Source organism: Euphorbia lathyris, chromosome 9, assembly GCF_963576675.1.
Source record: "Euphorbia lathyris chromosome 9, ddEupLath1.1, whole genome shotgun sequence".
Classification (NCBI taxonomy): Eukaryota; Viridiplantae; Streptophyta; class Magnoliopsida; order Malpighiales; family Euphorbiaceae; genus Euphorbia; species Euphorbia lathyris.
The window spans coordinates 55,190,861-55,215,288 of NC_088918.1; the positions used below are offsets into that span (position 1 = coordinate 55,190,861).

At 33.4% G+C, this 24,428-nt stretch overlaps 1 protein-coding gene across 2 annotated transcripts; it reads left to right on the forward strand.

Moving 5' to 3' along the window:
- Window positions 1-20,668: 20,668 nt before the first annotated feature.
- Window positions 20,669-24,195, forward strand: LOC136205254 (microtubule-associated protein 70-5). 2 transcript variants are annotated; one of them, XM_065995767.1, is made up of 11 exons: window positions 20,669-20,742; window positions 20,851-20,999; window positions 21,398-21,483; window positions 21,631-21,696; window positions 21,795-21,965; window positions 22,066-22,392; window positions 22,482-22,628; window positions 22,751-22,822; window positions 22,902-23,498; window positions 23,592-23,743; window positions 23,852-24,195. In XM_065995767.1, exons 2-11 carry the CDS (start codon window positions 20,891-20,893, stop codon window positions 23,853-23,855), a joined length of 1,731 nt encoding a protein of 576 aa, XP_065851839.1. In that variant the 5' UTR covers window positions 20,669-20,742; window positions 20,851-20,890; the 3' UTR covers window positions 23,856-24,195. The 2 variants fall into 2 exon arrangements, with proteins under 2 accessions (XP_065851839.1, XP_065851840.1); XM_065995768.1 differs by having other exon boundaries at window positions 20,694-20,742; window positions 20,863-20,999.
- Window positions 24,196-24,428: the final 233 nt, after the last annotated feature.

The following is a 24,428-nucleotide window of genomic DNA, read 5'->3' on the forward strand; positions in this document are numbered from 1 at the left end:
TACTCAGCATGGGATTTATTTTTATTTGAGCCTCTTATTTGGCTCTGTAGGGTAGTGACATCCTTTTTCAGTTTCTTTGAATCTGATTGGACCTCCGAGACGAACTTGTGCATAATTTCCATGTTGCTATGCAAAGTTGAGTTGTCTTGGAGAAGATATCGGAGGTCACTCAGCTTGACCTCTTCAATCTCATCACACCGCCTGCTGAGTGCCTTTACTTTCTTATTGCATTTTTTTAGTTAGCGCATATAAATCACTCAGGGCGTTTATCATCTCATTTCTAAGCAATAGTAAGGATGTTACCTCATTATTGTGTTCCTCCTGGTCAGTTTCATCAGAGAGGTGAGCTTGCTCAGAAAAAGTGCGGTCAGCATCATCGGCCATGAAGCATATATTTGCTGTTTCATTTGCATCAGCTTCTGATGAGGTTGATTCATCACTATCACTCCATGTGGCTACCATAGCCTTTTTGCTGCCCTTTTTGTCCTTCTTTAGCATGGGACAACTTGACTTGATGTGCCCAGTTTGGTGGCACTCGGAGCATGTGACAGGCTTTGAGCTGTCCTTCTTGTATTTGTTGTCACTGGGCTGAGCTTTGTATTTGTCATTTTTTCTGAATGACCTTTTGCTGTTCCTATCATTCTTCCTGAACAGCTTCTTCATTTTCCTGGTGAACATTGCCATTTCCTCATCATCAGATGAGTCAGCTTCGGTGGAGTCAGCTTTCATGACAAGTGATTTTTGTTTCTTGTCTTCTGACTTCTCTTTTTCTTCAAAGTTTTTCATTGATATTTCATGAGTCAGCAACGATCCAATCAGCTCATCGTACTTATACATAGTCAGGTCCTGAGCTTCTTCCACTGCAGTCTTTTTGGCCTGCCAGCTTTTGGGAAGACTTCTCAAGATCTTCTTCACATGTTCTTCCTCGGTGAAGTTCTTTCCAAGTCTTTTCAGCTCATTTATAATGTTGGTAAATCTAGCATTCATTCCCGAGATTTCCTCATTATCATTCATCTCGAACAACTCGTATAATCTCATATGCTAATTTACTTTTGATTCCTTGACCTTGCTTGTGCCTTCATAGGTTACTTCAAGCTTTTTCCAAATCTCCTGTGCTGACTCACAACCTGAAATCTTATTGTATTCTGCAGCATCTAAAGCACAATGAAGCATATTGATAGCCGAAGCATTGTTTTGAAGTTTTCTAAGGTCATCTTCTGACCACTCAGTTTCACTCTTAACAACTTTCTCATTGTTAACAGTTTTATATGGCACGTATGGGCCTTGAACTATTGCAAGCCATGCACTCATGTTTGTGGCTTGGATAAAGTTCTTCATCCTATTCTTCCAGAATGTATAGTTGGATCCAAAGAATAGGGGAGGCCGACTAATTGATAATCCCTCAGGGAGTACCTATGTTGTTTGGTTCCCGGGAAGGAAACGAGTGATGTTCTCAGCCATTTATCGGGATCAGCTCAAGATAGTTATATCTTTGAGTAGTGAGCTTAGGCTCTGATACCACTTGTTGGTCTCGTGTGATTAGTTCCAAGGGGGGGGGGGTTAGGAACTAATATAACTTTTTCGCTAATTAATCTTGCTGACTTGATAATTTTGGTGAGTTTATTAACTCAGCTTTGGTCAGCTTGGCCGATCTTAATGTAAGACAACTTTAGTCAGATGCTGACTAAGACTGTTTCACTTGAGAGTTGGGAATTGACACTTTTGTGGTCAGCTTCCAACTCAGCACTCTAATTTACTCAGTGTCAGCTTTAAACAGTTTATATGCTGAGTAAATATAACAAGCAACACATGCACATATATATATATATATATATATATATATAATCAAGAGAGTTAGAAATTACTCAGTATCACTTATCCTGGTTTGGCCTCTCTGCCTACGTCCAGTCCCCAGACTCGTCCGGGCTTTTAGAATCCAATACTGAGCTCTTTAAGGGTAGAGCACAAACCGGTTACAAGGCAGTTGAATATGCAAGAGTACCTTCCTCTATTCGTCTACTCAACTCTTACTAAGTGCTACAACCCAGCACCTAGATTTCTCTACCACTGAGTATTTGCAACCAAACACTCAGCTTAACACTCTCAATTCACAATTGATACAACTTGCTCTTTTTGGGATAAAGAACACTTTAGATGATTACAAAACAATCAATCTAGCATTTACAGAGGAATAGAAAGTTGGTGTAAGATTTCTTTCTTGTTTTTGAGTGCTTTGAACTTGTATTTTTCTCTCTTGTATATTCTGTAATTCGGCAATGATCCAAGATGATTGCTTGTCCTTTTATAGGTGAACTTTGAGGATCAAATGACTTGAATTTGATTTGTCCGTTGAATCCAAAATGGCTCTTTTGGGGGACAAGCTTCTGGCTAGCTTCAGATGTGCAGGCCAATCATGTTTTCTGATTTCTTCAGATGTCAGGCTTGTCTTCTTCCTACAGACTTTGTCTTCTTGCGGCAGTTTGTTTTATAGTATCGAACAGTTGACCCATGCATCTTGAAATTTGGCTTTTGCATAATTCAAGGCTTATATTATTGGTGCAGACAGTTGTCGAATTTGTCTTTTAGCTAACGGATCATTCATACTGTCCTGAAGATCACTCAACTTCACTTCGATAATCATTGTCTTTGATTGTCACCAATTCTCATACTGAGTTCTTTTCCACTCAGCTTCCATGGTCAGCTTCGTTCTGTAGGATCTAGTTCTGAAGCAGACTTCTTTTATGCTGAGCTTCGTTCCACTCAGCTTCTTTGATCAGCTTCATTCTTAAGCCGTTGTTCTAAAGATGACTTATCTTCTCTTGTGCTGTGTAGCTCTTCACTCAGCTCTTGTTGTGTTCTCATGCTGACTTTGTCCTGTCTTAATCTTTATTTCCTTTTGCATTTATACTCAATATTGAACAAACGGATTAGTATAATTAAATCAAAGCACTTAAATTTAATTGTCTCTTAATCATGGATTAAACTTAAATGATTTTGTCAAATCAAAATCTTGTGGAAAGGTGTTTCAACAACACATGCCAACATCAGTGGTTGTCGCGGTTTCTAGTGCTCTCTTGAAATTCTTTATATAGACTATTGGATTTCTAACGCCAAGGTATTTCTTCAGAGGAGGATACTTGAATCCTTAAGGCATCGGTTTCCAGAATACATGCACAAAGTTAGGAGTTACTGTCTGTTACCCCTCGACATTGTGGCATCAATTCCTGTGTCTGCCATAACGCTCCTCAGCTCTTTTAAAATGAGATTGTACATGGACTTTTTATTCACTGGCCTTTCGTACTCCTCACTATTTGAGATGTTCATCAATGAGTTTTTCTTCGATATTTAGAAGATATTAGTATAATAGTCTTTCCTTGATGTCTTCGTCTTATCCGAAACTTTAATCTAGAAGAGTTATTGTGTGTTTTTCTCCTACCTTGTGGATGTTGAAACACAATTTCCATAGAGTTTTTTATTATGACAAAAATAATGTTTAAGGAATTAGATCCCCAAGATATTCAATTTCAGAATTGAATTAAGTTGTTTTTAATGCTAATGTGTTTGTTAAATATTTATTCTAACTTGGATCATAAAACAAAGACAACTTAAAAGAATTAAAAGTCCAAGCCTAAGTATGGCCCAAAACCGAAACTAGAAGCCTTTGACAAACAGTCAACTCAAGGCATTCCAAAAGTAGTAAAACTTCAGAAGACAAGACCATGTCATTCACACGTCTCTCTATCAACCAAATAAGGAAAGACGCAGACTATAACTCTGCGAAGTCAGAAGGCGATCATTTGACGCGTGGCTCAACGATCGATAGAAGCCTGATTTCGAAATGACAACTTTCCTTATATGGATAAATTGGCACATTGGTTAGAAGTAAGACAGAAGACATAAGAAGTTTTCCCTCCAACGGATCTTTTGAAATTCAAACGGTCTTTTCCAAATGCTCCACTATAAAAGCTAACTCCAAAATTCATTTTCACAACTGATCTTCAAGCGAAAAAGAGATAAGGCTTTCAAGTGAAAAACTAGATCAAATTGCTACACACAATCATTTTCATACTTGCGTAACTCAATAGAGAGAGTAATTCAATTGATTTTTATATCAGAAGCTCTGTTACTTGCGTAACTCAATAGAGAGAGTAATTCAATTGATTTTTATATCAGAAGCTCTGTTATTGCTTAGGTTATAGGCAAGTAATAAGAGAGTAAATAGCTGAGTGTTGTTGTAAAGGAATGTACTTTACTTAAGCTTTGTCTATTGTTAAAAGGTTTGTGCTCTACATGTGAAAGAGTTCATTAATGGATTAAAGCTCGGAAGACGGAATTTTGAGGACTGAACATAGGCAAGAGGCCAAACCAGTATAAATCTACTGAGTAACTTCTTTTCTAACTCTACCTTATTGCTTGCTCTGATTATTTATCTCACATCTAAGCTCTAAATATTGTGTGCACATTAACTATCATCTATCTTAAGAATCTTCAGAAGCTCTACTAAAAGAGCAGTCATCTGAGTGCTTAAGTCAGAAGCAAAATCTAGCTTAGTAGACTAATTAACTCAGTAGATTGAACTTGTCTCTAATTTCGAAGTTTTCATGTGTTTGCTATTGAACTAAAAAGGAAAAATTATTAAAGGTTAAAATTAACCAATAGTTCCATTCACCCCATTGGAACTAATCTAATCTTATTATGGACCAACAATGGAGATCCTGAAGAATACTTTCGGGCTTTGTGCTTGTTTGGGGGAGATTTTGGTCAGTCAAAATGTTCTTTAGGTCTGTGCCTATCTAGGGAGGATTTAGATTCTTTTTTTATTCTTCTTTGGTATGGTTGGGATTTGGAGTTAACTATGCCTTTCCATGATTTCGGGAGTAGTCTTCTCTATAAGACTCTTTCCAACTACTTTCACTATGGGGTGAGGAAAATGAGTGAGACCGATCATTTCTATGTTTGCAAGGATTTCTATGCTTTTCCCTAAACCTCCTTTTTGGGCATTCTAACTTGGATTTTGGCGATATATCTCTCCCACAAAAGAGGCCACGCATCGTGTGATGTTCGGTAGAACATGTGACCGAAAGTTGAAGTTTTGAAAGCTTGTTGGCTTGTTCCGCTGCATCTAACTTCTCCTGCAGCTGTGCCATTGAAGCTATGTTTATATTTGTAGCGTCCTAAATAGTTATGGAATTATAAAGGAGTTGCTTGGTGATTATATCCATGAACTCCTTGTTTATGGGATCAAGTGAGTGTAGACACTCTTCGATGTGTTTATAGAGGTCAAGGTGATCTTAATGAGTCAAGAGGATTGCGACTGACATATACAGGGTTCTAGTTTCTTGGTTTTTTCGATTCACCCTCACTGAACCAATTTGATACGAGTAAATGAGTGAATAGTGCCCTGACGTCAACTGAGATTCCTTGGATTATGTTCTATTTATATGGTACCAGGGACAGTTCTGGTAGTCATTTTTTAATATACATCCTAGCTTCTTTAAGGACATGCGTCAACATTTGAATGATAGATGTTTGTTATAATGAAAACAGTTTGTATTATGCCAAAATTGTCTTCAATTGATTTTAGGTGTAGAAATTAAGAATCTAATCCGGAATTTGGAACTCCTCTTTTGGCGGTTATTTACACTACCTAGTTTGATCCAAAGGCTTTCTTTACAATGCACGTTCTTGCTTCTCTTGACTACCACATGTGTACACTCTTTTCTATTTACCTTATCTCACACGAGTTGAAATTTCAAAACACGCTTTTCATATGACAATACTATTGTCTTTTTTTTATATATATAAGAAAGAGTAGCCAAACAAGGCTACGAAGGGCACAGCCTGGGAAAGGAAACTCCAGGATATCTTGCTGCAGAAGGTCTTGCAATGCACTAGGGGGTGCTCAAAAGTATGTAAGCCCAAGGGGAGATTATAGACAAGATTGACCATCATGTCGGCACACATGTTGCCTTCTCGGTTATGAGAAATAGCCACCATCCACTCACGGCTCAGCAGCTCTTTTATGGCATCGGTCAAGTTGTGGAACTCGTTTGGGCTCAGTCATTACCTTGTAACATGTTGATAGCAGTTTGGCCGTCGGATTCCACCTTCACAAAACGCAGCCCCTTTGACCAAGCAAACGTGAGTCCTTTGAACAGACCCCAAAACTCCGCCTTAGTAATAGAGCAGCGACCGATATTCTTTGCAAAACCAGCGACCCACATTCTGTAATGGTCTCGAATCAGGCCGCCTGCAGCAGCGCGGAGAGAGTGGCCTTTGAAGGCTCCGTCGATGTTGAGCTTTGACTAGTGGGGTGAAGGTTTCTTCCAGAGATCAGATGCTCAATTTTGAGGTGGTGATGTTGCTGCACATCTCGTGGAATGAGGTCATTAGCCTGATGAACTTCCTTGCAAAAGGCCCTGATGTGGTTGCAAAGATCAGAACAGGTCTTTGACCTTAGTTCAAAGATTTCAGCGTTTCTATTCCTCCACAGGAACCAGCAGAAGAATTACATATTAATTTACTTGTCTTTGTCTTTGCTCAACAAAAAAGGAAATTAAAAAGAAACAAAGGAAAGAAAAGGTTAAACTGTTGAAGAATAACAAAAGTGGAAACATAAGGCATCATTCTAATCAATATGAAATGCAAAGAAAGGTATAAACATGCATCACTAAATTAAAGACAACTTTCCTCATAAAAAACAATAAGAATGATAATGATAGTAAAGAGAACTTTTTTAATTACAATTATTTAGGGACTTTACATCTCCTTTGCATATGCATTTAACCTCAGGAGAAGTTTCCATTGACATGAGTTGATCGGAATTTCATAGAAAGAAAGAGTATTAATTATTCAAATTAGTGAGGGTGATATTCTTCTTGATGGGCAGCTGCAACATAATCAAGAAGCCCTTCGCCAGCCTGAGGAGTAACATCGGAAGCCACCGGAGAAACACCACCATATGCTATTATCAACACCAAGAACACTGTTGTGGAGGCAAAAAGTGGCCAGAAATATGCAACAATTGTCACAAACCTCGGAGCTGCATATAACAACAACCAAACAACAACTGAACCAATGATTGCTACAACTATGTGATTTCTATATTGCATCACTTTTTCTTGGATATCCATTTATGATTGTTCTCTTCCAAGAACAAGAACAGAATTATTAATCTAGATTTGGAATGGAACTCTATCTCTCTCTATTTATATAGAAAAGAGAGAGCAAATTAAAGATAGGAAAATGACAATTAATGGGTTTTACATACTTGTCTTTTTAAAAAGGAGCTTTATAGTGAAATCAATGTTTCAATAATGCATCAATGTCCTTCATTTGGGACTTGATTGTCAATCAGAGATTCTTTTTTCTTTCTGATAACATTTCTCTCCTCTACTTAATTACATAAATACCCTTTCTCTTTAACATTCCCTTTTCATGTATATTGTCCATTTTTATTACTTAAAAAAAGAAAAAAGAAAACTTTGATGTTGAACCATGCATGACTGAATAAGTTTGTTTTAACCAATGTTATCATAACCGGGCCGGACATCAAACTGGTAACTAGATCACAGGGTCATTTGGTCAGACCGGATGACGCGGATTGGTCGAACCGGATGACGTAATAAATAAATAAATAATATTTTTATATATTAAATATATATAACTAATTTTAAAAAAAAATTGAAACTAATTTAATTTTTTTTATACATTATATATATTCAAAATAAATTATAAACAACATTTGGTTTGTTATTTTTTGTTAATTTGAGCCTTCAATATATGTCGAATAAATTAAGTTCAGAATAAATTGAAATATATCAACATATTCTATGTCATGAGATCTTTTTAAAAATATATCATAAACTCAAAACGGACAAGTGGTGAATGAGAAATTGATGCTCAAAGTGAACGACTTAAAATGATTTGGAAGAAGATAAAATGAAATTAAGCATTCACATTCCACATAGGAAAGAAATGAGAAACTTAACTAGTTTATAAGCAAATGATGTTTACAAGCCTTTAACTAATTATTAGGAAAAATGCTCTCATGCGCAGGGGATGCAATCGATTAACTGTCGGGTTAGGGGTGCACCCGCACGATGTGGGCAACGCAAATGTCGCACCGAAATAAGGTCCCTTAACTTGACCACTTTTGCTAGTTTTTTTTGCCTTAATTTTTTCCTCACACCCCGCCTAAAATTCCCCAGCCCGCGCAAATTTTTTCCGCCTAATTCTAGAGATCCGGGGTCACCTCGGTTCCAGGCCGAACCACCGGGTCTCTCCGGTTTTTTTAACATCCAAAAAACCGGAAGGCTCGAACCGGCTTCCTCGCCGGTTTCCGGTTCGACCGGCCGGTCCGGTCCGAGCCTGATAACATTGGTTTTAACTGCCATGGAAGGATAAGTGCAATCGATTAGTTTGTCATAAGATACATAATTAATACATTATAATCCATTAGTTTTCCAAATTTTGGGGACACTCATTAACTATATTAAATTTATTTAAAAGTATCTACTGTTCAATTTATTCAAATGGCTTTTTACTGTATTAAATATGTAACATTAGGAGATTACTAACGATGTATTCTTAAAAAATTTAAACCAAATCCAGGACAATATTCAACCAAGTTATGGAGATGAGACCTATATAAACTTCTAACCGTCATGCCTTCTTGACATGCTCTCTTTATTTTCAGAATGTAATTACAAACTTGTGAAGTTGTTGCTTATATAGAGTTCGTAACTGACTGTGACAAATTCTAACTACTTATATGTGAAAGTTCACTTCTAGTCTCTAAACTATTTAACACTTACAAACTTCATTCTTAATCCTTATACTATGAATGTTTCTCAACCATAAACATATTTAAATTCTCCTCAAGTTGGATGATATATGTTGCATAATCCAACTTCTTTAATCATAAAACGAAATGGAATAATGGTTAATGGCTTTGTTAATATACTTATCAACTGATGTCATGTTTTAATTGAAAGAAAATGAATAATCTTATTATGTAATTTTTCTAGTATGAAATGACGGTCTATTTCTATATATTTTTGTATAGACAATATAGTCTTTTTGTAACCGTTTTTTTGTTAGCGCATGCACACGTGTCAAGCTATTACTGGGACATCTGTCCTTTCCCCAAAATAAATCTTTATGCATGAGGGCACCTTGCTATTTTGAGTAAGCCACCTCCTATTAGGGCCTTCTTGAACTACATTGAGGGATTTCTACCTTTCTAGAAGTGTAATCGTCCGACTCTCTTGGAAAACGCCTTATGGACCTTAAGTCCAAGCCGAATAACAATCTTATCAAATTCGGTTGATATCGGTTAGGATTTGCCATATTGACCTTGTACGCTTACTGCACTAATTTGATGTCATTGAATATGTGATAAGAAAGCTCTTCAATGAAATCTATCGACTACCTGGAAAAGGATAACATCAAAGATCGAGGTTTCAGGTGGGGGATATTTACACTTCGATATTTAAGTTAATAAAATCGAGAAAGAGTTGTGAACGAATGTAACATCATATGATTTACAGAGATACCTCTTATATAGTTGTTATTATCTTTATTATAATAGGTTACTCTTTCTAATTACCTTAAGTTAAAATTATAACTGAAATTAATGACCAAATCTTTATGGATGAGAAATTTACAATACTTCGGGAGTAATACTTCAGACCAATGAAAATCGTTTTGAATCCTACTACATGGACATGATTGGTGGAAAAAAAACTATGTATACATGTGTCGTGAATTCATTAATCGGGAATATTACTCCAGGAATACCCTAAAATTTTCCCTTTAATGGATACGACTTCTTGTGTAATCCACCGTAATAAACAAGTAACCCTAAGGCAACACTCCATGAATAGTGAATCCTTTTAACAATATTTGGTTTGAGGTTCTTTATATATTATTTAAGTGGATTCAATTAAATTTTCCCTACTCGAACTTAAGCGACTTGAGATCTTTAATCACGCAAATTAATCTTAATTGGTCTTGGAATATCTTGTGTCAATAGAAACTGTGGAATAATAGATTTGACTTGTAGGCACTGTTTATTCGCCGGAAAATATTGTGCATGAAATTATTTTCCTGATTTTTCAGTATTAGTTTACTTAGGAAAATAAGTCAATATAAAATTTTAGGTAAGTCAACAGAAAAATTTGCGAAGAATATGAGGAAAATGTTTTAATCTTTTAAAGAGTAAAACATTTTCCGAAGCTATTGAAACTCTACTACATTTCTTCTTACATTTTTTAAAAGGCTTAATGCATATTTACATCCTTAAACTTGGCAAGTTTTGTCTAATAACACCTTGAACTTTTAAAATAACCTATCACACACTTATAGTTGGCTTAAAAAACATATCACACACCTATAGTTGGTTTTAAAAATCTATCATACACCTATAGTTAGTTCATTCGAACCTTCTACACACAAAATCAATGATCTGTCGTTTTGACAGATGATGCGTCATACAGAATGAACTCACGCGCTTTTCTTTTCTTTTCTTTTCTATAGTATGCATGTCACCTCATCCGTAAAAAAAATGACAGATCAACGATTTTGTGTGTAGGAGGTCTGAATGAGTCAACTATATGTGTGTAATAGGTTTTTAAAACCAACTATATGTTTATGGACTTTTTAAAATAAGTTATTTTAAAAATTCAGGGTGCCAATAGACAAAACGTACCAAGTTTAAAGGTATAAATATGCATTAAACATTTTTAAAACAATAATCATCCACCATTTCTTTCCGTTTTTCGGTATTATTGTCAAACACCGAAAAAATATTTTATTTTTCAATACAAAAAGTTTTCATACTTAATATTTTTTCGACAAACAAACGAGATTTAAACTTTATAAGAATAATCACAAAATTTTAAGTTTTAAAAAGAAAATGGAAAGGGCAAGTTAGTAATAGGAAGAAATGAAAGGGTGGGTAGGGGCATGTCCACTTCCTTGTGTGGTCGGTTGCTTTATCCTTGCGAATGCCATCTTATATTAAACTAGTAGATAAATTAGAACCAAACGAAAGGCATAATCGCTTTTGTTTTTATTGGGCTTGTCTTGTGTGGAGAATTTTAATAATTAATTTGAGTCCCATCTTTTCATATTTCTCTTGTATTTTCTCGAAACCGTCCAATTTCTTCTTCTACTTATCGAATCATATCGTGTTAAATCACTTTTAATAGACTTCTTCTTTTCCTATATATTTTTTTAGAGAACCTATATTGTTATTCAATATCAAATTATAATAAGCGCATCACGTGGATGGTTCAATTAATTCACGACAGTTCCAGGTTAAGCATGTCATAATTTTAAATAAAATCATCATTTAAAATGAAGAAATATTTGAATAGAGAAAATAAAAACACTCGTTCTCATAAAGAGATTCTATAAAAACAAAAACATTCCACGATAAAGACTATTGGAAATTTTTAGTTTAATATTATTTAAATTACTTCGATAATTTTTCAAATCTGAAGTTTTATATAAATTTTTATTTATTTTTTTTTTTGTGTGATCACTAATGTTCTTCAGGACTTGGTGTATGACCACAAACCAAACACAGTAAGAGATTTTTTTATCGGATGCAGAGGAGTGATACAGTTGATACAAGCTACATTTGTTGAGCGTGATCAAAAGTTGATTTTCTCAATTCCATGTCGAAGGCTAGTATGTGAGAATGATTGGTATTGGTATTTTGATAAGTTGGGTTCATATGGCTAGAAGTGAATACAAGACATCTATAGCAGCCAACGGTGCAGTTAATGTAGCAACCATGATGAATTGGAATAGACTCTGGAATTCGCCTCCATCGGGTTCCCTATACTGCAATATGGATGCAGGAACTTTTAAAGAACAAGACTATAGTTTGATTAACTTTCTCTTTTAAGAGTTGGATGGGTGATGCTTATATGCCTATCATTCTTCTATTTTAGGATGTGCTGAACCAGTTATGACAGAGACAATAACGATCCAGGAAGTACTATCATGGATTAAATTGTCAGGTAGAAGTAATGTGGTAGTTCAATCAGATTGTCTTTCGGTTGCTCAAGCCATTAATAAATCGATTCATTATTTATCATATTTGGCCGATGTAGTTCATGAGTGAATCAATTTCATTAAAGAGTTAGACAACGTGTTAATCTGTTACGTCAAACGTTCAATGAATTCTGTAGCCCATTATAATTACTTAGCTAATGCGGTAGTTTCTGTGTCTGTTCGTGGAGTGTGAGAATGCCCACCTCATTTTCTTATCGATGTATTGGTTTCAGATTTAATTTAATAAAAATTTGTTTAAAAAAGTATAAAACTAAGAAAATTATTGTTTTTAATATATTTTAAGATTTAGATTTTATACATTAGGAGTTTAAAATATATTTTGTAAAGTTTAAAATTTATGAGTTGGGGTTTAGAATTTATAAATTAGCGTATAAAATTATATTTTATTTGTAATATATAAAAATTAGTAATATATTGAGAATCAAATTTTATAGCATAATTTAAATATAACATAAAGAAAATTACATCAAATTTGGTTAAACTTTTACATTTCAATTAGTTGGGTTTCCTTATTTTATAAAAAACATAACATTATAATGGTAACAATCCGATCCGGAGTGAGTGACGTCGGGATAGAAGGACTGAGTAAGGAGTGGCCCTAAGGGATGACGACGGTGACAGAAATGAACTGAATCCCACATTGAAAAGAGAGAGAGTGACTGTGGCTTATTAGTAAGGGACGAATCCAATACATGCAGATACGTTTTAAAGCCGTGAGATCCAAAGTGTTAGATTTGGACCAGAGCGGACAATATCTACATAATACTGTACCAGGGTGTTACAATAACTTCCTTTTATCAATATCTTCCGATATAATATTTTGTATTTTATTTAATATAATCGTGCAGATTCTATTAATTCATTTTTCCTTTCCTCTTATTGATTTATGGATTTTATGGACGGATTAGAAAGTTGTAATGATGATATCCAACTTGAAAATTCATCTTGAGTTCCACATACATTCTTAGCCTCCAATTCAATTGAGTTGTTGATGAACAAACCTCAAGCTTTTATAAAGATTTGTTATGGAAATATTTCTTGAAAATGGGAAATTGAGAACAAGATTAGTTACAACACTTGATTCTCTATTAAACAATCTCAATCTTGAGACAGATATAATAAGCAATCAGAATGCTTCATTCTTATAAATGTAAAAACTCAGCCATTAAAACTTCTGAACAATAGAATGAAAGATGATTTGGACAAATATAGCATCATCTTCCATTTTTTCAACTCTGACCAAAAAAAAAAAAAATTGATTCATTCCAAACATGTGAATTTGGTGGTTTTGTTTGGATTTATGGCTTTGACCGTGTTTTGTTTAATCACAAATTGTTTCTATTTCTAAAAAAAAATTAATTATTAATTCATCCTATTTGTAAGGGATAGATGATTTACTTGATAATTAGAGTAATAGTTTTGGACTTTTTTTTTTAGTAGGGAAAAGTTTAGGTAAGGGTATGTCTAATAGTTTTGGACTCTTTGATATATGGAGATTTTTTTTTTTATAAAAGTGCTTATATCATTTTATAGATAAGAAAATATTAAGTACAGCAAAAAAAAAGTTAGGAATAAAACCTTACATATGTACATATTATGCCTACTATAATATCCATAAAGGTAAAAAAAACGATTACAAAGAGCAAACTAAATCATTAAATGTACAGATAAAACAAACAATAGATGAAACATACACTTCTTCAAATACCAAATTTGCAGAAAAACACTTGTAATCTCATCTTCAACATTTAAACTCTTCTTAATCTTTGGATCTAAATCCTTTTTTTTTTGCAATCACGTAGATGTAGTGATCTATATATAAGATCTACCATTTCTGCTCTTGCTAAATTAGAAAAAAGTTACCTATGAAAAGATAACAAACAACAGATGGAATTCAAACGGAGTAAGTGATTTGGTGAAATATATGCAATTCAACTATAATTTATTGAACAAAGAAGAAGAAAAATAAAACAAGAGAACGGTGCAATGAGAAAAAATGAAGATAGTCTTCCTTCTTCCTCCTTAAATAGAAGATTGCAACTTGAAAAAGAAGAAAAATTGAATCAATGGAAAAATTAAACGATAAAATTGGTGAAAGAAGGGAAAGAGCAGTTTGAGAAATGTGTTGGAGAGTTGACATATGGAGAATATTTTGTTTTTTTTTTTTTGGTAACGACATATGGAGAATTAATATAAGTAGGATTGATCTGTGTATATTGTCCTATAGAATATCAAAAAAAAAAAAAAAAAAAAAATTGTAGTATAACAGCAAGGCCATATAGCGGACGGCCCAAAGAGGAAACCTGTAAGTAACAGATAGGTCCAGCATAAGCCCACTAAACACAAGGTGTCTAATATAAAGACGAATTCACACAAAAAAAAAAAAAAACAAAAACAATATTTATTATTCTTAAAATATCAAACCTGCAAACAAACAATTTATAAAATAAAAAAAAAAAATCAAAACTAACATTCTTATAATACGGAATTTGGAGAGGTTATATAGGATTGTGTAGAAATTTGACAACACCGACCTGATTGCTCAGTTATTTATGTTCCTAGATTAGTTAATGGTGCAGCTCATGCGATTGCTCGAAATACCCGTTTCAATGCTAATTCGTTTATGTCTTTTGTGATCCCTTTTTAGTTAGAAGGTGTTTTATGTAAGGATTCTTCTGATATTGAATAAATAGATTTTTGCTTTAAAAAAAAAATTCTTATAATACTATTTTACTTTTATAATAAAAAACATAAAGACCAAATTTAACCCTAACATTTTAAAGAAATTTAAATTAGCTTTAACTTATGTAAATTTAATCATAACGTTTTCAAACAAGATCAATCTTAGCCATGCGCTATCGAAAATTAAAAAAAAATATGGTTTCACTATCTAAAATATTTAGTGGAAATGTAAACAGGGAGAGGTAGGGAATGCGTTTTCCATCCCATTTTTTGATTATTCGGGGATTTCCAATCCCCATCCTCGTGAGTTAGATATGGATAGTTTTTTCTCATCCTCGTCCCATTTCCAAAAACTTTATCCTCATTCCTTATTCCCAGTTCTCCGCGAGGAATCGTCATTTATGTTTCAAAAACTCAGTAAAGTCTAATTTTTTTTAAGAAGTATCCGCCAATACAACTAAGCATCACCAATCATTTTCAAATTTTTCAAACCATAAAAAACTAAAAACAGAAAACAAACAATCACCTAACTAAAATGTACTTAAATCATAAAAAAAAAAATCAATTAAGAAACTACTAAAACACATTAAAAATTGTCTATAATGCTTATAAATTATAATAGTAAATTATAGATTCAATTATTACGTGGAATAATCAGGGATCCATCTGGGATTCCCATCAAGGTTTAATGGAGACGGGGATCCCTGTGGGGCAGGGATACTTTTCTCTATCCCCGCTATGGGGGTCAAAATTATTTCCATCTCTGTCCCATGGTGATTCTTATCGGGAATTTCATGTCCCCGTAAGGACAGGTCACCAACGGGAACGGAGAATCCCCGTTCCATTTACATTTTTAATATTTAGTGTATAACTAACAAAATTACCAAAATTCTGTTAAAAATACTAAAAGTCATATCTCTTATATACAAGTTAATCACAAAAGAAAAACTATTAAACTGTTTAAAATATTTACTGTATTATTAATATAGTTACAAAAAACCAACAAAAAAATGTATGAAACTGCTTTAGTTTATCGAAAAACTTGTGGAAGATCCGAGACAGTTAAATCACAATCAAACCAGTCTTTTCAAATTTTCAAAAGCGCAAAGCTAAAATTAATTTTGTTTGAAAATGTTAGAGTTAAATTTGCTTCATTTCAAACGTTAGGGCTAAATCTACAATTCGCTTGAAACGTTATTGTTAAATTTGACACTTACCCTAAAAAATACTATTTTACCAACATTACTAAAATAACAATTACAAATATCAATTTCATTCAACTGAACTCTATCCACTGTTGTTCCGCTAGTGATCGGTAGCGAAATAACTTCAGTTGTTGATCAACTGTTTTCTAGTAGTGGTTGTAACGAACTCACAATCTGCCTTCCATAGATTCTCTGTCTCGAAATTCACAACTTAGTGTGATACAACCGCTCATTGAAATACATGCCTGCTCAAACCTGCCACATATACCTGCATAAGGTTAATCGTAACACAAGCTATTTGTAATTGGCATACCAAGTCCTTATTGACCAGTTTAATAGAATTGGTGGTGTCTATCAGCACTTATTTACAGTGTAATCTTTTTTTGTGATGTGATGACTAAATCATATGTGTGCAAGCTAGGTGTTTGCTTACCATAAAAGGAGGATAGGTCAATAAAATCATGCCTCGGGAGTATATTCCAAGTTTTTTTTATAAGAGTGTGAACGACATCATGCTTGCATTTTCTTGACATCGCAAGTATGCCATGAGGGTTACCTATCATCTTCTAGGAAACAAATGTTCGTTTCTAGTCAAATAGACCTGTCAAATTTTGAAAAATGTTTCCAAGTTTATGCTTACTACACCAATGATAACGTATCGGGAAAATCCCAATATTTAGGATCCATAAGTCTTTTTAATGAATCTTGAATGTTAGTATGTCACCTCAAAGATGTAGATGATGAACAAATATCTATCAGGCTGAGTGACACAACTCTTCTAAACCTGCAAAATAGAGCTTGACTGGATCTCGACAAGGGATTCTCCGACGCAGAAATCACATTTGGTCTATAATGGATATGAAAAGAGTAAGTAACAGACTAACTATTTGTAAGATTGTGTACCTTTGTGAAGGAAGTTCAGACTCTTTATATATGAGTGAAGAATCCTAATCTAATTAGTAGTAAAATGACTCTGAATTCTATTAAGGAAGAAACTCCGAAAAATGTAAACTTCCTTGTTTAATAGCGCTATCTATGTGCGCTAAACTCTTAAATAAAATAATGTTGACATTCATTCCTTACTCCCTATATTTCTCTTCCTTCTTTTAAACATGCAACAACTTATTTGAACAAAAGGATCATCTTCAATGTGAAAAAAAAAGTATAAAGGAAACAAGGTTCCTCTAGCTAAATAATTTTTCTTATACTTATTTACAACCAATTTATATGAATGTAGTAGCTAGGAAAGGAATGTAGGCAATAAACAACACACAAATGGAGACAACATCCTCAAAAGCTTAGCTTGATTCCACCTTAAACATCACTTTCTAAACCCATTATTGTTAAGAGATTCAATTATGCTATAATTAACAATTATAACCCACATCCATCTATCTTTATCAATTAATTAATCAAATGAATTCTTTTGGATTTTAATAGAAAATGGTGTTGGTAAGGATGGGGAGGCTTTTATATTTTTGTCTCCTTATAAAAATATGCAAGTGTCATATAAATTTGCCATATGGAGCTAACATCATCTAGAAAGTAGATAATTTATCATTTGTTTTATTTTTATTTAACACATCGTTAATCTTCATTTTTTAATAATACATTATTTAATCATTAATTTTTGTTCTATTCAACTGTTTAATCATTCATATATTTGAATTATTAAACACTTTGGTCCCTCTATAAAAACTAAACTGTTGAATATAGTAAAAATAAAAAACTAAACAATGTAATATTAAAATACGAGAACTTAACAGTGTATTAGATGAAAATGTAGGGACTAATAAATTATTTACCCACGAAACTCATTTATATTATATATATATATATATATATATATATATATATAATAATAATATATAAATCCTTAGAAGCAAGAAAAGATGAGAATTGCAATGTATTTATTCTTTGAAGCCACTTTAGTTGGTATTTAGTAGTCATGTTGACCTCATATTCTTTCATTTAGTTCAAAAACCTTTTTGAGTGCCTTCCACTAATTCATAGTTTTATGGATGTTTTAGCGGTTAAGCAATTTGATTAATTCAAAACAATATACTTCTATCAATTAGATCATGACAATACCTGAAAAATAATAATCACTAAACTGCTCATAACTATCTGGAATTATTTTGTTTTTAGGTGACATATTTTTTGCAGTCAGACCTTATACCAGACAGAGTTTAGTTTCTTTTTGTCCAACCTTTCCCTCATAACAATCAAAGGTAAAAACCTTCACCAGTTTTCTTATAGATAATTAATGCTTATATACAATCCTTAGGGCTGTAAATAAAAACCTTAAAATTCTTATTATTAATATTAATTTTGTTTTCCAATACATAAAATTTATTGATACTTTAATGTTTAAATATTTAAATGCATTTGTAATAATATATTGTTATATTTCCAATACAAATAAATGTTTATTTTAGAATTAAAACTCTTTTTTTTATGGAAAATATAAGAAAACTTATAGATAATTAATGCTTATATACAACCCTTAGGGTTGTATATATCATTTGCCTTTAATTTATAGGAAGTATATTATAAGAATAATTTTATTTTTAACGTTTAACGTCATAAATAATATAATTGAGAATCTAATATTGAATTTTAACCCCATATTCCCATATTGATAGAATATGAAATCAATAAAAATGATATACAGTAAAATCTTCATAAATTAATACTCGATAAATTAATAACCTCTTTAAAATAATAATTTATTCTGGTCCCGATTTAAGTCAGTTCAGTAAATTAATTCGATAAATTAATATCTCTATAAATTAATAAAATTTCATAGTTCCGATTAATTTATTTTAATGTAATTAAAATGACCGGTTAACCTACTACTTTAATATTTGGGTAGGATATGGTGTTTAAGTCATAAATATATTAATTTACAATGGCTTATTATACATCATTAGCCCCAAAACTCAATTGCCTTCTTGAGTTTATATAGTGTCTCGTTAGCTATATAAACTTACTTACAGTTAGGGCTGTGCATTATGCGGTTTGAAACCGTAAAACCGAACCGAACCGACACTATTCGGTTTTTCGGTTCGGTTTTATTATTACACGGTTCGGATCCGGTGTGTTATTTTGGTGAATATCGGTTTTCGGTGCGGTTCGGTTTCTAATAAAAACCAAAATAACCGAACCGCACCGATTAGTTGCTACTGTGTCATTTTATACATGTATGGTTGGAAAAAAAAATTCTAATCCTTCCTAAATTTATACACACCACCTGCTAATTTTTGAATTTATGATTCTAGAAAAAAAAAACATTTAATATAACCATTAAATTCTAATCTAACACCTATTTACCTTAAAAACAACATTTAATATAACCATTAATTTATGCTCTTAGTATATGAATTAAAGCTTTGTGCTTTTTAGATTATTTGTAAAGTTTTATATTAATTCGGTTAATTTGGGAAAAACCGAACCAAACGGAAAAAAATCGGTTCGGTTCGGTTCGGTTTATCTTACGTCGGTTCAGTTTGGTACAAGATTTTTAGATATTTCGGTATTCGGTTCGGTTTTAAACCGATGCACAGCCCTACTTACAGTGACATGTTAAATTTGTAAAAATGACCTAAAGGTCTAAAAAATAGAAAGTTAATTTGTTTTGAGATTTAAAATCGAGAATTACATCTTTATTTTTTAAAATTTTGATTTTTTTATAGATTTGAATAAATTAAAATGTATAAGCAAGTTCAAGAGTCAATAGATTACTTTAAATAAGTTCAGGGAACTAACAAGATACTATGTAAGTTTAAAGGTTCAATTAGGATTTAGGCTAATGATGTATATTAAGCTCGTTGAAGCCATCTCCAACCCATTTTTTTTTTTATCATTTTTACTAAATTAAACCGTGTTTTCTTCATTTTCTCTCTTTGTTTTGATGTTACTCTCTTATTTTGCTCCAATCCATTTTCTTATTTTCTCTCTCCAACCAAAAGATTCATTTCAAATAATAATATTTATATAACAAAATAATTGATGTTCAGTTAGAAATGATTTGGCTCCTCGTATCCAAAACAAACTTATGGTGCAACTGCCTTGCAGTTTTGGATTGAATATAGTGTTAAACACATAAATGTAAGTATTCATATTATCTTCAGGATAGAAACTCTAATTCAATTTTACCCTTTTTCAAGTAAACATTGACGGAATATCTCAAATTAAGCTACAAGGATAAAATTAATTTTCTCTTGGTGGCAAATTGACCCTTATTCGGGTGTCTTTTCGCACTTGTATTGTAATCCGTAAATTTAGTGTTTCTCAGTCTTAGCTTAATGGTAGAAATTATCTTAGTGTTGCTGAGCTGTAACTTATTCCAAAAAAAAAAAAAGAAAGAAAAAAAAAAGAAATGTATATTTGGAAGAAAGGATTTAACAGTGAATTCATAAGTGTAAAGTGATACGGGCAAGACAAATGGCACCATACCAACAACAATACTTTAACAACACAATATGAATGTCCATATCCTAGTATAATTGTCACATATTAGGTAAATATATTTAAAATTCAAACTAAGTTAATTTATCCAAAACAATAGAAATAATCAACATCAAGAAACAGAAAATATTGAGAAGAATATAATCTAAGAAATTAAAGTAAAAGATAATGGTAGCTGTTGAGATTACCACTATCAAAACAACAAAAATGAAGGAGGAAGAGAGAAAGCAGGCGTCTAGGCCGGCTCCTTATCAGAACATAGGAGTTGTTATTGATTTTTGCTTCAGAAGTAGGGAAGGTCTTATGTCAATTCCTTAAAGCCATGGACTCTTTCACCTCTCCTTTTCTACTTCTTTTTTTTTTCTCTTTTTAAACCCTCATATCTTTCCTCTATTCTAAAACTCAGCTTCTGATTTAGAGAAATAAGAAGAAGAAGAAGAAAAACAATGGTGGGTTATGAAGAACAGCTTCTTGGAGGAGGAGGAGAAGACCTTTCCCTTTCTCAACCTGACCCTCTTGTTTTGGAACTCAACCGTCTCCAAAACACTCTCAAAGGTTTCCCATTTCATTACTATCATACCTTCATATAACATTATAAGCATTATTTTCAATGTAACCGGTTGTCCGTTTTGGTCCAAATCACACTTATTTGATTCTTATGAGAATGTAACCAGTTGTCCGTTTTGGTCCAAATCACACTTATTGAGCCTCGTGGTTTTAAAACATGTCTTATGCATATTAAAAACATATTTTACTAACATAACATAGTCACTCATTCTCTATTTCCGATGTGGTTCTTGTCTCATCACCATATTTTAGGCCGAGTGGATTACAGAAAAAATCCACAACCACAAGATCATTCTAATTATTGGATACCTTTTTTTTTCTTTTTTTCTGGTCATGATTTAACTGTAGGTTTCCAAGATAACTTATTTAGCAAATACTAATTTCAGATAAAGAAAGAGAGTTGGGGGCAGCTCTAGCAGAAATCAAAGCTTTAAGAACAACAGAAGCTTCAAAGGATAAAGCTATTGAAGAGGTACCATTAATTTTAGACACCAGTAATATTCTATGTTTCAATATTATGTCAATGTCTCTGTAGAAATACAGAGAAAGTTCTCTTCTTTTTACTTACTTAGTTGATATGCTTATGATGCTTCATTGCTATTTTTGTATTCTGTTTCAGCTCGAGAATGAAGTTAGTAAATTTGACAAGAAACTTACAGTTACTGAAAATCTTTTAGAGCATAAGGTGTGTAATGCTCTTGCTGAAATTTCATAAAATTCACAGAGCTTGATATGTGGGGACTAAGATGGTCTAGATATGTATGAATTTTGATTTACTTGTAGAATCTTGAAATCAAGAAACTTGCAAATGAAAAGAAAGACGCATTAGTTGCACAATATGCTGCAGAATCAACTCTCAGAAGGGTCTACGCTAATCAAAAGGATGATTGTTCCCTCCCTATCGAGTCGTTCATTGCTCCTCTCGAGGCTGAAATTAAAATGTACAAAAATGAGGTAAAAACATTCTTGAGAAATTAGTGCTTTGAAAATTTAGGCTGAGAACTATACATACTTGTACTGAAAGTGTTTATCTTACTGATTTGTCCTTTTTCAGATTGCAGCATTACAGGAGGACAAGAAGGCAATGGAACGTCTAACCAAGTCGAAAGAGTCAGCTCTGCTCGAAGCAGAGCGAATCCTGCAGAGTGCTCTAGAAAGGGCTTTAATAGTTGAGGAAGTTCAAAACCAAAATTATGAGTTGAAGAGACAGATAGAAATCTGCCTGGAAGAGAACAAACTTCTGGAGAAAACGAATCGCCAAAAGGTTTTGGAAGTCGAAAAGCTTAGCCATACCATTCAAGAGCTTGAAGAGGCCATTCTAGCTGGTGGAGCTGCAGCCAACACTATCCGAGACTATAGGAGACAAATTTCTGAGCTAAAAGTAGGTTTCAGGCTTATCTGAGCTCATGGATTTACAGTTTTCTTTAAAGAAAAGGTTTGTTTAAAGAGGTGAAATATGTCATTTTTCAGGAGGAGAAAAGGTTTCTGGAGAGGGAGCTAGCCAAAGCCAAAGTTTCAGCAAACCGGGTAGCAACTGTGATAGCTAATGAGTGGAAGGATGAAAATGACAAGGTCATGCCTATCAAGAAATGGCTGGAAGAGAGAAGGCTTTTGCAGGTATTTTAACAACTTCCTGCACCCGATCTCTGTTGATTTGGTTCTTATATTCTGCATAATTTAGCAAGATTTTTGAATTATTGCTAAATCTAGTCCAATTTTGTTGTTTCATGCACATGTAGGCAGAAATGCAAAGGCTGAGAGACAAACTCGCTGTATCCGAAAGAACAGCTAAGGCAGAAGCACAACTGAAGGTGATTTAGGGATTTGACTTCCCCGTCGTTCTTACGACAATTGTGAACATTGTTAACCAGTTAATTTCTGTATCTGTAGGAAAAGTTTAAGTTAAGGCTGAACACACTAGAAGAGGGCATAAAGCATGTATCGAGTCTATCTCTTAATCCGGGTGCATCTGGTGTGTCGCCTAAACCTGCAAAAACTAGTAACATCCTCGGATTCTTAACAAATAATGGGGGGCTTAGGAAGAGGTCTAGCTCACAGCCAAGGGCATCTACTGTGAGTAGAAGTACGCCTTTACAGCAACCAAATGCAGACAATGAAAAACCGGATGTTGCTGTAGCATTTAAAAGAGCTGACAGCTTTAAAAAGAAATATGGCTCTGGTGATAACAAGTTGAGAAATAGTCTGTGGGTGTCTAGAAGTAAGATCATTGATAGCACTGGGAAGGAAAACACGGACTTGAAGGTAAATACGGACGCAAATACCGAAAAGCATAAGTTTCAAGATTCCGCAATTTCAGCAGAAATGAAGAACAAGGATTCTGGTAATGACAATTTGCATATCAATACTGAAGGTGAAGATGTAGTTTCCGGGTTTCTGTATGACAGGCTTCAAAAAGAGGTCTTGCATCTAAGGAAATATTGTGAGGCTAAAGATAGCAACTTGGATGCTAAAGATCAAGAAATTCAGGTGAGAAAATAACAACCATTATCTGTCTAAACATATAGTATAAGCAATAAAAAAAAAAGTGGTATTTACTTCACCAAGTAAAATGAATTTCAGATGCTGATAAAGAAGGTCAACACACTGGCGAAAGCCGTTGAAGTAGAGTCAAAGAAGGTCAAGAGAGAAATGGTGGCAAGAGAGAAGGAAGCAACAGTTTCAACAAAACCGGACAGCAACAAAACCTTTGGTAGTATGAACTCCTCTAAAAGGTTAGTTAATTTGAAATCTCTTGGTTGGTTTATAATTGATCAACTATATATGCTATACTGCTGAAATGAGAATGATGGATAACCTTTGTCGTAATTTGATTTCAATAGGTAAACAAAAAGCATCATGGATCGGTTTCTGTTCAAAGTACCTGAAATTCATTTGATTCTTCATCATTGTTTTCTCATATTTCAATGTAAATATGGGACTGATCTACTCATATGGATGGCTAGTAAAAATAAAGTATGGATTTGATGATGGAGTTCTGACTTTGTAACATCATAGGATACAGCTGAATAGCGGTTCATTGTTCATTGTTGCTTAAATTTTTCATAATGTTCAATCTGGTTTGGTTTGTGTATATGAATAAACAGAAAACGGAAACAAAGATTTATGTTCAGTGAGTTACATGTAAACACAGAAACAGTTTGGTCACAAATAAAACAAATATAATGTTTTGCTTGCTAAGATATCATAAAAGTAATCAGTTGCAAGACAAAACACTTCATATCTGAATTCGGAAGTTCCTATCTTGACTGGACAAAAAACAAAACAAGTGGGTTATACAATCTGCACTGAACCTAGGATTCCTCGGAATTTACCGTGCCAAAAGACATTTTCCACCCTTGTGATCCTACCCAGTTCGATTTGGATCAGTCGGTATCTTCGGACTCCGGATACCAAATG

What these genes read in the sequence shown, in the direction of transcription:
- LOC136205254 (XM_065995767.1), top strand. Translation starts at nt 20,891, where the DNA reads ATGGTGGGTTATGAAGAACAGCTTCTTGGAGGAGGAGGAGAAGACCTT. An exon ending in TTAAAATGTACAAAAATGAG is followed by an intron (nt 21,966 to 22,065) that starts GTAAAAACATTC and finishes GTCCTTTTTCAG; the next exon opens with ATTGCAGCATTACAGGAGGA. An exon ending in CTAAAGATCAAGAAATTCAG is followed by an intron (nt 23,499 to 23,591) that starts GTGAGAAAATAA and finishes AATGAATTTCAG; the next exon opens with ATGCTGATAAAGAAGGTCAA.